Source organism: Gallinula chloropus (assembly GCF_964237585.1).
Source record: "Gallinula chloropus genome assembly, chromosome: 1".
NCBI lineage: Eukaryota > Metazoa > Chordata > Aves > Gruiformes > Rallidae > Gallinula > Gallinula chloropus.
Window position 1 is genome coordinate 149213721 of NC_140085.1, and position 12877 is coordinate 149226597.

General features: G+C 40.9%; 1 protein-coding gene across 2 annotated transcripts in view; it reads right to left on the reverse strand.

The window, feature by feature from the left end:
* The window catches only part of MCF2L (MCF.2 cell line derived transforming sequence like), a gene marked incomplete at its 5' end in the record, with an annotated part of 150888 nt that overhangs the window by 35645 nt on the left and 102366 nt on the right, over positions 1-12877 (reverse strand). For both annotated transcript variants that reach the window (XM_084265938.1, XM_084265939.1), the window contains one exon: positions 5451-5541. In XM_084265938.1, the coding sequence (XP_084122064.1) occupies positions 5451-5541 (91 nt within the window). The remainder of the gene's footprint in view (positions 1-5450; positions 5542-12877) is intronic.

Below are 12877 nucleotides of genomic sequence, written 5' to 3' on the forward strand. Positions count from 1 at the left end.
CTCAGCTGCCCCTGGTGCTTGGAAGACTTTTATGCTCCTACACCAGCAAAGGAAAGCTGCGCCGATAAACAGTGAACCTACAATCCCTTTTCTTCTGCTTCCCAGGTAAACAAACAGCTTTCACAAGTATCTGAACCATGCAAACCATCAAAGAGCTAACACTTGACTCAGTTTTAGTAGTTATGTCTTAAAATACTTGGAACAACACTAATTTTCATTTTATGAAGAGCTTCAATATACCCACATTACCAAACTCTGTGGTGGTGTTTTCCCTCCTGCACCTACCAGTATGCTGTAAGCCACAGGGCACTTTTTTCCAAAATACCTCTGTATATAGAGGACCTAATAAGTACTTTTTTCATTTTTTTTCCCCCCAAAGACTGTTTATTCCTGGCTAGAATGAAGTCTCTTACACAGGCTTCTTGTCAAGAATCTTGAATTAAATAAATTCATAAAAGGAGCAGTGAGAAATGTAGTTTTAAAAACATTGAGCTGTTTTGCATTAGATCTGGGTTTAATGCTTGTGATGTTATGATCCTGTTTTCAGAGTTTAAGTGAATCACTTCTCTTTTTTTATGTATTAAAAAACAAGTAATAAAAGGGAAAAATGGCCGACTAAACAAGGATAACTGCCTAAGTGCCTGCACACCTAACAGTCTCAAAATATCAAAAGCAGTAAGGCAAACCCATATGGCATATCAAAATAACCTTTTTAGTTTATCATTTACTGGAATAATTCATAGCAGTAGCTACAGAATTAATCCAAGTAGTGTGCTAGCTTCATCATACTGTCAAGTTCTTAGTCTTGTTTTGGAATCCAAGGAAAAATGAGAAACATTTCTAGGGGCTGAAAAAGCAGTTTTATTTTCAAGCTTAGCCTATACACATTAAGTATCATTACAGTTTTCAGGACATGACACAAAGAGCTAGCTAGAAACTGGGCTAGCGGCAAATACCCATCCGTAACAGAAAATAGCGCCTTTCATGGAGCATCCGTCACTGAGCACATCTTTTCTCCATCAACAACTCACTAAGAAACTCAACATCTCTCTACAAACAAGGTCAGAGAACTCAGGGTTGGATTACTGTAGTTCACTGTTTCTCACCTTGGATGTAAAACCAACGATAAGACTCCAGATGGCACAAAACCGGGACTGCCTGGCTCCTGCAAGGTTTAGGCTGGTATTAGCACTCCAGTCTCTCCATTGACTTTTGGTCTTCTCCTGCTAGCTAAAGGTCTTGGCCCTAATCTTCAAAGCCATTAGTGGGTTATGCCTCTGTTACAGTGAACAGTGCATTTTGATTTACGAAGAGCTAAGGAAAACAGTGTTCTAGACAATGGCTGTCCGAACAGAAGGCATGAAACCAGCACACAACACATCCTAGGTCAAAGGCAGCAAATCAGGATGCAAACTGCCCCAGGAGGCTGGGGAAAACTCAAGTCCTGTCACATTTAGGAAGGGCTGCAAAGTTTTGTAACTGGATAAAATATTCTCACTATCACCTGAGTGACCTCCATACCAGCTGCTTCCTCAAGAGCAGTTGCCCAGATGTATGTTATTCTCTAGGCACCAAGTCTAAGGAAGTTTACTTTTGCAGACTTTCAACATGAGGCCAATGGATGGCTTCAAGTGAAGCTTTTCATGATGCTGAGCACAGGTTTTATTGTTTGCCTAAAAGGCTGAGTTCACAGCTCAAGCTCTCCCTCAAGATGCAGGAAGACAAAGATGACAGGGCAGCAGTGACAATGTAATGGCATGGGCTTAATTTTTTTTTAAAAAAAGGAACTATGAACCGAGCATTATGAAACCCCAGAACACATCAATCAGTAACATGCCCTGTTCCTACAATTATGGATTGAACATTCTTGGGAGAGAAAACAAAAAAAGGGGGAAAAAAAAATCCATTTTTTACTATATAAAGGAAAAGGGGATCAATTTGTCTGTTGTTTGTCATTAACCCGACCTCGGTTCATGGAGCTGTTTTACCAAGCTATATGACTGCTCCTCCTTGCACCCTCGTTCAGAAATCTGGCCTTATTTTCATGAACCTACTCACCCAGCCACAGGAGTTAAAAAGTTCAGCAAGGTCTTCTGTGTCTCTGTACACCATGCTTTCAGCAAAAGCGTTTAACCAAAACCAGGACATTTTAATACAAATTTAAAAGAACCTTGGCAGGTGACAGGACAAAAAACTTAAGAGATTTTGTATCTTCAAACAGTAGTGGCATAAGAGTGAACAATTTGCAACAGATAACTTGCATATTTTTCTTGTGACACCTTTCTGACTCCTATAGCCTCTCTAGAAAGACAGCAATTTAGTGCCAAGACTTCACACAATGACATAAAACCTGACTTTTGATGTGTCTACCAGAACACTCCACTTCTCACCCTCCTATCCCAGTAGGCCAGATTCCTCCTAAAGACTCAACAGCAGGGATGCATTCCTTCCAACTTACAGCCATCTGAAACCTAAGCTTTCTATATAGTCAACAGTATCTCCAGGTTATCCATCCCACCTGTCTCAGATAAGATGATCCACCCTTCAAACACTTGCCATTCTTGACTGCACTAAGCCATTAGCTAAATCAGGGAGAAAAATAAATTAAAAAAAAATAATCATGTTTGCAGTGTTTCTTGAGCCACAGAGTCTGCAGACTCACAGTGGCAAAGGACAACCTCTTGGGCTGCTTCTCCACTGCAGCTTTGTTGAGTATAACACCAACAAAACCTGCATGCCTGGCCATGTGCTTCTTGGTCATCTTTTAGCCCAGTTCCTCTGGCTTTGCTTTTAGCTCTGGTGCCGTTGCATGTACTACGACAGTAGTTGTTCTGAGTGAACAGTGTGGCCTTGACTCCCTATAGCAACCCCAAAGTATCAGCATGAAATAAAGATATGGTTTGACATTGCTCATTTTCTGTCCCAGGAAAGAAAATAATCCCTAACAAGAAAGAAGAAAAAAAGAAAGCTAGAAATTTTTAATTATACAGAAAGATTTTCCACATTAATTTCAGCCTGAAACAAATATTCTTTCTTTATTAGTTCTGTTTCAAAACATACTTTTAACACCTACCAGTACAAAACAAACTTTTCTATGTGAAGTGTCTTGAAAATAACATAAAATAATAATTATTTTAAAAATACGTGTTAGTATGAATATTTTGGTTAGCAGCTCAGTGTTCACAAATACATTTCCTACAGTTGTCAGGATATTAGCAATGGGCAGATGCTCCAGCCAGGATATTGCTGCTGGGCGGTGCAGCCGCAGCACCCTGAGCTGGCATCTCTGACATCATAAATTGAAAGGGTTAACCCCCTTGGGGCCATTAGGGAAAAGTCAGGAATAAAGGCTGGAAAAATGCAGCAGGACCTAAATCAGATGAGCAAACAGACAAAACTTTTCTCAAACAATGCAAGACTCATCCTCACACCAAGCAATAAGCTTAAGCAAACAAAACTGCCAGAGATACCAGGCTTTCAGACATGAGGTTCCATCTAGACAGCCCAAATGACCCTCAGATGCTTGATCACCATCACAAGGTAACTGTGACAGTTAGAAAAAACAAAGTGGTAGAAGTTAAACCTCTATTCACCCTTGAGCCATTTAAAAATCCTTGTCTGTCAGCAGGACCCAGAGAAATACTCGTGACTCTGGCACAGGACACGCATCACATATACTTGGCTTTGGTTTTGTTAACTAATGGACAGCAGAAACCTCTTTAGAGCTCTCTTAGGGCAAATATTATAGTAAAGAAATGGTAGAGGCAGGAAACAAGGATTTGTCACTGTATCTTTTCTTGGAATGGGAAGGTAAAATTTTCAAGTGTACAGGAATGATGTGACTGTTGCAGAAGCCCAAGAGAAGTACTGCCACGCACATCTAGAGACGCAATATAAAGCCAACTCTGAGCCAGTTCAGTAAAAAGGTAACAGATAGTAAAAAAAAAGATCATGCCTTTAACTGACCAGCCTTCAGATAGGAAGCATGAGTTCTCTTTTCAATAAAGCTCAGATTAAAATAAGAAGAAAAGAGGAAAAATAACCCACCATCACCAGTACCGCACCCCACAGAGCTCGCTGCTCCTAACAGCCTTCTCCAAGCAAAGCCCCTAGGCACTGACACCATCACTACAGTGATGGATCCCATATCACTGGGAACACATATTCAGGTTCTGGATATTGTGCTTCCAGGCAAAATGACGGACACTGGAGAAGTGTTACCATAAATGTGAATATTACAGCTATAAGAAACACGTCTGTAGTTGCCCCCTACTACTTCAATTCTGTAAATAAAAGGAATGTCATACGTGGAATACTTATCTGCCTTTGAACAGCAGCTACAACACTGAATTTTGAAAGAGATTCAAAAACTCCAGAGAGAGGGTTTTTTTAATCACCCCAAACTGTGCTGCTGCCAGTTTCCACTACTGGAATCTGTTCAATGCTGCATCTCAAAATTTCAAAATGAGCAGCAAAAGGAAATGTGCTAATATTTTTGTATGTTTTTCATATTTTAGCATTCCTAAACATACTGTGGAAAAAGTTGTATTGTGACAACAGTATATCATTATATATAATTCACAAAAAGTCATATGGTGGGAGTGATGCATTAACTTTAAATAAATACCTTGTAATTTTCAATAAACAAACAATTCCTTGGTTAAAATGGGGCTACCCAAAAATGACATTTACTGGTTTGATTTGACTTTTATTTTACGGAGCTTAAAAGTTTTCAGCCATGAAAAATTAAAGAAAAGATTTTCAGTACTTACTGGAAAGATTATCAAGCATGGATAAAATGAAAAAAGCAAACAAACCGTATGGTAAACACATGACAAACATGAACCTGTCTTTTCAAGCTTTCTAAAGCTTAGCTTTCATCCTTAAAAAAACACTAATTAAAAGGGATATTGGAAATAACTGTATGTGCTGTTGATTCATCATAGTAGGTATGTAAGTTTTTCTTGCTTACAAGCAACCTTTGTTTTAATTTGAATACCAAAAGATCAGCTTTTACACCTGAACTCCTTTCATAAGTGAACTACATCAGGACCCTGTACCCTTCCTAATAAGCAAGCTCACTTGACTAGTGAAAGAGGGACCCAAAGCTCTCAAAGATGCACAGGCTACTCTTGCAAACATTAGTTCCCAGCTGGGAAAGCTGCATGCTGCACGTGTTCACGTGCACACACACACGCATGCACTTGTTCTCCAAGTGCCTTCTCAGACTGATGTCCTGAGCTGCAAACTGCATTAGAAGCACATCATAGGCACACCAGGCTCACTCCCAGTCAGCTGGGACACAAAAGCACTACTGGATACTTCGTGTGTCATCCATCAGCTAACATTTTGCTGAAGAAATAAAGTCACTGCTGTTTTTCTACTCCTCAGAGGAAGACTCAACATGGAAAACAGAACTTTCTAAGGAGTTAATTTAAAACAGTACTCACTGCTATCCGCAGTATGGAAGCTTTCACAGAGGTCCATTTGTCTTGTCTGCGATCTATGACAAGAATAAATCCAATTCCAGCATCTCGTAAACTAAGTTTGGAGAAAAGAAAAAAGAGAAAGTTTAGTGAAAAATACAAAGGAAATTCCTCTGGTTCTCTCACTAAAAAAAAAAGGCAGTAAAAAAGAGTTTTTTAGGAAATTAGGTGGACCTTTTTGTGCAGAATCTTGAGCTGTTTAGATGAAGATATACTATGCCACACAGATGCAGCAGCCCCAAATATGTCCACAGAGCATCACACCACATTCAAATCATTAATTGTTCTTTTTCACGGAAGGTACTTCTTACATTTCTCGCACAGAGATGATTTCAGAGAAAAAGAAACCCCTTTGATTCCCCATTGTTTTGGTGCTGACATCATCCTTCCTTCATGTTCTTGTCAATATATTTCCAGGATCAAAACAAAGTTGCTTTCCTTTTGCATTTGCTCTTAACCTTCCGTTCGAATTAAAACTCCTTAAAAACGCAGGTCGTTCTGCTCACTCCACGGTATCAGTTCTGCGCGTCTGAAATTCTCACAGGCCTCCAGGTCGCAAAACTTATTCCCAGCTGCATTTTTACATTCACCAAAACAAAGAATCCCTATGGCATTTAAACACTTCAGGTCGGAGAGGAGAAAAATGAGCTTGGATGCACTTCTCCGGAACGGAAACATCTGTGAGAGAGATCCCACTCGAATCCTTGCGTACGGGTGACCTTTCTCTTTTGCCTGGGCTCAGCTGCATGTGCTACCGCGTCCCAGGCAAGGGATCTGCTCCTGTTTTGTAATTCCCCATCTAAGCCAATTGTGCAATGCCAGCAGCAGCCCTTGCCAGCCAATCGCAATCAAAATGTATTTGCCTGTCGTTTCTGAGGCAGACGGGCTCGGGTTTGTTATTTGCTCCTGTAGTTGGTCATTTTTAACATACGTGCTGTGTTTTCAGTCCAGGTGATAATTTACTGCGAGGCCTACTAGCTGTGCTGTGTGACACGTAGAAATATTTGGCATCTGTTTATTGTTGTCATACCTTAAAGGACAATATAAAAATCGATGTGATGTTAGGATCCCTTATTCAGGATTGCTGAATCATATGAAAGCACCAGCTCTGCTTTATAAGGTTGTGTTGGTAGCATAATAAACAGGCCGCCAGGGAGGATGAAGAACACAGGTACTCGGATGTGTCATCTTAAGCTATTCTTTACAATTACAAATGTAAACATGACTCATAGTCTAGCCCTTCTTTTTTACAAACTGTAATACCTCCCAAATTTACAGAGTAAATATTTAGGGGGAAATATGAATAATCATTAAAAAAGGCAAAGGAACACTTGCTTTCTTTCAAAAGAAGCTAAGCAACCATTTTAACACAGAAAAATATTAGAAAGGACCCCTCACTGCCCACATTCAGAGCACGTTGCTTAAATCTTGCCTCTGGGTTAGGATAACACTGATAAACAACATCTGAGTGCTTGCCTTGTAAGCCTGAATAACCCTTACAGACAAACAGGGCTTTGTATCACCAATATGCTTCCCACTACAGTAAATTTCCATGATTTACTAAAGCTTTTCCTCTTCTCTTTTTTTATTTGAAGGGCAAGAGGAGGAAAGAGATCCACATTGATTTTTAGCCCCTACTTCAAGTTCCCACCATTTTATCCTTTAGTCACTAAGCAAAACAAAATGCTATTTTTCCACAATAAGCAGGTAGCAAAACAAAATCCTTGGGTCCCACAGCCCAATGTGGATAAAGGGAGTCAAAAAGGTGCTACAGCTGTTCCCACAGCAGTTCATGTGGGTTTTGAAGTTTGAAGACTCATAAAGAGCTATTTTCCCTGCTCAACAGAAGTCCCCAGCAGTTCTGAAATACCTGCATACTTTCTCAATGGAAGCATAACCCTGGATCCCACAGAGCACCTAAATACATCTATATTATATTTCAAGAAACAGTGACATTTCTGCATAACAGGAATAAAATTAAAGCCTCTGTCAGAGCATCAATCAGATTTCTCTCCAGGAGCACAAGGAAAGACAGGCTCAGCTGAGATCCTGGAGAAGATCCAGATGGCAGCTCCACACTGCTCATCATCTGCCTCAACGCCTGGCAATAAGTAGAGCTTAATATCATTCTCCTAGGGAGTTAAAATAAAAAAAAAAAAAAAAAAAAGAAAAAAAGACAAGTCTTACTTAAGTGGAAGAGTTGACAAAGAAGAAAACATCTCTAAGATAGCCCAAAAGATGTCTTTAGCCAGCCTTCCTTTTCCACCAGGTCAGATTGAGGGTTCAGATATGTCGGGTGGTTGCATGATTCAGAATGCATCTCCCTTCCAGGCTCAGATAGAAAAGCCAGGATTCCCCACTGCCAGCTAGAAGAGACCCAGTGGCAAAGTCTGGAGCACTTGAGTTCAAACCGTTAACACTCCAGTAATATAGAGTGCTTAAAAAAAAGATTAAATGCTTTGTTCTGAACCAATCACGGTGGGAAAAATAGCTGTTATCTTGACAACAGTGCCTTGTTGTGAAGGGCTGGCTATTGAGGCTGGGAGCCAGCTCCAGCAAGTTGTAGACAGGAAGCAACAAACCAAACTAAGACATTGTGTACAACAAAGTTGAGAACATTATGAAGACAACAAAGTCACGTATTCAAGGAAAGTGGTATTGGGAACAAGTCTGTTTGCCAGTGCACCCTTGCTCTACTGACCTCTCTTTGCTGCCATGCATACCTGCATATGTAGTCACAAGACAGTTTGGAAGATCCCCCCCTTCTTTTAGGACACAGGATGAATAGTGAACTGTGAATGCCAGCTGCCCCTCTTTTTCTCAAATGTTGTGGACACTCAGCCTTATTTATTACATTCTATCAAATACTGATTTCCTGCACCCCTGGCCCCCATTTGCTTGAAGTAAAAGCATTTTGGCTTCTGCTCTGTGTCTCAGTAAAAACATACCCTGATGGACACAGTCCATCCTGTTTATCAAGCTTTGCCTGCTGCCTTGTTCCAGTTGCACTGTACTTACTCATCAGCTTAGCCCGGGTCTTCTCACAGCTCTTTATCACTTGTGACAATAAACTTGTGACCACCACGCAGATTTGTCTCTCCCATCCATCCCTTCAACTACTGTCATTCCTTGCTGCCCTATCCAGGAGCAGCTCAAAAAGTCTTAGAACTTTTTTTGTTTGTTTTATACTGTCAGGGCAAACAACCAAATTTGTTCTCACATTTGCCCTTCCCTGAATATCACAGTCCCCTCATCCTCCACCAGCATCTCCCTTACTCTAATGTCCTGCTCAGTCTTTCAGTATCTTCCCTTGTGTGGACGCTTCCCTTGGCTGTGGTCCTGCCTGTTGAGTCAGACAGCTTGCCTGCATTGCCTGCTGTCAACAGGCAGCACTTGCATCCCACAGGACAGTCTCCCTGCTCCCAGCCCTGGCAGTGCACCTGGCTTTGGGGCAGCTCATTCTGCAATGATGGAAAAATCCTGCTCAGCCCCAGGATGAAGCGGGGCCTTTTCCACAACAGACTTGAGTAGCTACTGACCATCTGTGACCTGGAATTTTTCACCTGGCAGATGTGTCTCAATCTATTTCCTTGACACAAACTCCATCATTATTCTAAGTGTCAAGTCCAAGTCCTTGACCAAAGGACAAAGACACTTGAGCTTCTCAAACAAAAGGCTGTTTCAATGTTTGAAAAACACAGTGCATTTATTCCCTGGCTTCTTGGGAACAGTGCAGCTATTTTGGCTGAACTTCTTGGTTTAAAGTCAGGTGAGACCTCATGCATGGAAAGAAAATTTGGCAGAGCTGTAAATGTCTGGAAACCAACCTTTTCAGGGAGAAACAGCAGGCAGCTTTAGCAGAAGCACCTGCCTATTAAGGCTTCTTGACATTTCCCTTACAATCTCTGTTTTCTTTAATGCATTAACTTGTATCCGGTGTACTTTCTGAAACATAATTTATATAAGCTTGTAATTCAAATTTAGTATTTCCTTCCTTTGCTTCCCTCCTAACACAAAAAAACCAACAAACCAACATGAGATAAGCTCTGTTCTTCTGTTTATTCACCAGCACAAAGAAGTGAACAGCTTTAGAAAGGAAGAGAAACCATCCCTGCTCTGCAGGAAATATGTCTGGCAAACTCACAGAGGCCAGGTCAGAAAGGTAGAAAACAAAGGAAGGGGAACAGAGGCCAGATATTGGGGGAAAAAGTGCAGCAGAGGGCAGGCTTTCTTCTCAGACTCCTCCCTCCAACTTGGGGAGCCAGTGTGACACCATTTGGAGATGGTCAGAGAGTGAGGCTGAAGCACCTGCCCAACAAGCACAAAGTTCTCCACCTAGACTGTAGAGCAGGAACCGAATTTTCTACTCAGTGATTCCTCAGCTTTAGATTATGGGAACATCTCCCTCTGTCTCATTTGCAAGACTTATGAGCTCATGCACCTGTGGGAAAGGGTGGGAAAGCTTATAGCACATAAGACTGGAGAAAGAAACTTCCCACTGGGGCATGTGGAAGCAATTACTTGGTGATCATCTGAAAGATCCTTGCATTTCTCCAAGCTATGGGTGGTGACACAAATAAGCTCCTATTGCTTCTACATTGCTGTATGAAAACTACTCGCATACATTGCTCTCTACTACAAACAAAACAAAGCAAATCTTCAGGTTCATCACACCAACTCCATGATATTAAGCTCTGGGATGCTTGAAATTCTGTATGGCATTTTAGGTTAAGTAATTCCAGTTTAATAAAAGTAAATTTCAGTCTTAATATTAAGCAGCTGGCTTGCATTATGCTCAGGATCATTCCCTACCTTGACTACCTCTGCCTATGAATACAAACTGGAAATTCTTGCTCCCAACAGCCCAACAGTTGCTTTGAAGGTAGGCTTCAGTAACACTCAGTAAAGAAGTACTACACTGAACAGTGAACCAAGGCAACGTCTGCAGCAATCTGTGGTATAAGTAGCTGAGGCTGTCTTTGGATCCCTGGTACCATGTGTTCTTAAACCTTACTCGCCCTCTGTAGCTCATCACAGACCATCAGTGTGTACCAGTGATACGCACACACTGCTTGAAGAGATGAAGGGTCTTGCTTTGCTCGTAAATCCTCATCTTTTTTGGCATGCAACACGTAGGCCTATGTAGGAAGGACTGTGGAATTAGCCCATCCACCCATCGCTGGCCATACTGTTGTACCACAAAAGGGCAAACATACATGACATGGTGACAGATCTTAGGAATAATACTGCCCATCCTGTCTACACAGCAGTTGGGTTATGCTTGGGCATACTACAGGGGTTGTGCAGACCAGCTATTAAAAGTAAATATATATACAAATCTCAAAGGCAGAACTGTATTTGGTACAGGAAAAGACAAACTAGAGCTCAAAGCACATTCAGCACATACAAGGAGACAGACCAGTAGCCTGAGCACAGGGGTAACTGGCACTGTGAACACCAAGCAGTCTCATCATGCCCCCAGTGATTAAAATGCCTCCAGCAGCTATCAGTCTCTGAAGTCAGAAGCCAGAAGCCATCAACAAACAAGCTGTGGTAATCAGGAACAGTGTTCTCTGTTACTTCACTCAGAACAGGCTGTTGGAAACCAGACACTAGGCAGTGAGGTTGTTTCCCAAGAGAAACTTTGCATCCTACGTTTTCAGAGGCTTTTCAACTGACTGAACCTGAGCCACTTCAAAGACCACTCCTCCATCTCTCCTGCTGCTGCCTGGAATGACTTCTTCGGGGATGAGGGCAAGAAAAGAACCCTTTCTTAATCATAAGTGTTTCACACATTAAATCAAATTAAACCACTAATGCCCTGGCAATGTATAAAAGCAGGAAAAGCCATCTCCTTAGTGGCCTTTAAATGCTGTGGAAGACAACAGGATAATATGGTGAAGACCATGATATTAGTGGTATTAACAAATCAAGATAGTAATCCCCAGTACAGCAACTGTGAAAGAAAATATTTCATCTAAGCCTTATGGTGACATTTCACACTGACAGATTCATGCTGGTGTCCCAGCAAGGAAAAGGGCAGGAGCAATTCACCTGGCATATCCTGCCCCACACCTCCCCTCCTTGTGTCTCTCAGGGAGGATAGCCGAGACTTCTATTTGATCACTAGGTAAAACCCTACAGGATGCAGTTTTTCCTAAGTCAGAAAAATTTAATCCTTTATGAATTAGAGAAAGGAAAAAAGTTAAAGTTCAACTGTAACATAAATCAAAATCTCATACCCAAACACTAAACAGTAATTAGACCTACAGCAGTTTCATTTCTTGCAATTCTTGATTGTTCATTATCATAAAGCCTACTTTGTTTTGCAACTGGCCAATTCATTCACTTAATTCCAAAACAAAATCCACCAGCTGGGTATTTTAAAAAAGAAAAAAAAAATCACATCTGGAACATTCCTCTCATTTTACAAGTGTGCTACTTATTAATTTTAAGAGCGTATCTCACACTCCATGAAGCTCCAGTTTGAAATCTTCAGATATCGCTGGCTTTATAGCCCATAACACCCAGCCTCCCTCTAGGAGGTGCCTGATTAAATCAATTTAAAGACTGAAAATGGAATTGAAAAAGGCACCATGAGCCAGACATTATTGGAGCTCTACACCAGACAATGAACTTTCCAGCTTCAATTGCTAAGTGAGCCTGTAGGTTTTAACACAGTATCTAAGCTGAATACTGCTTTGCAATGCTACTGCTGTTTCAGATCTTATCTCTGTGTTTTCTAGGACCCTGCACTTGAATTAGTACTTAAAAGCATTCAACTGAAGAATAGCCTGGAAAATAAAAGTTATAAGCCTTTTATAACATCGATGTTACAACTGATATACCAGATTTGCAATGTAATTGTATGAATCACGACGTGATCACACACCTAAGAGAAGTTAAAAGTGTTCTGAACGTTGGACAGCGATACCTTCCCACTAACTATACTTGCTCTAAATTAGCAAGCTTTTAAATTATATTTTCTATTTTTATAATGGAAAATTTGAGGTTTGTGCTGGTATTGAGATATAAGTGGCAAAGAAACAATCTGCCAGGAAAATAAATAGAATGAAACCCTACTCCTGAAAGATGGCTGTACATACAATTTCACGATCCTGTCAGGACACTGAATTGGTTAGACAGAAAATAGCAGTTTGGTGCCAAATTCTGCCACAGATGTTTCTGTGTGACTGAGGCTGAAGAACATTGTAAGCATTTGAGAACAGAATTGTTCCTAACAAGGGTATCACTTCTGCACATAACATTTACAAAAACACCTGGATGAAGCTCTTTGGCTACTTAACAGACCCCCTAAGCCCCTAAAGCGAACTGTAGGCCTGACAGCTCAGTATGGATTCCCACAAGAATCACTTTCAGTTGAGGTGTGT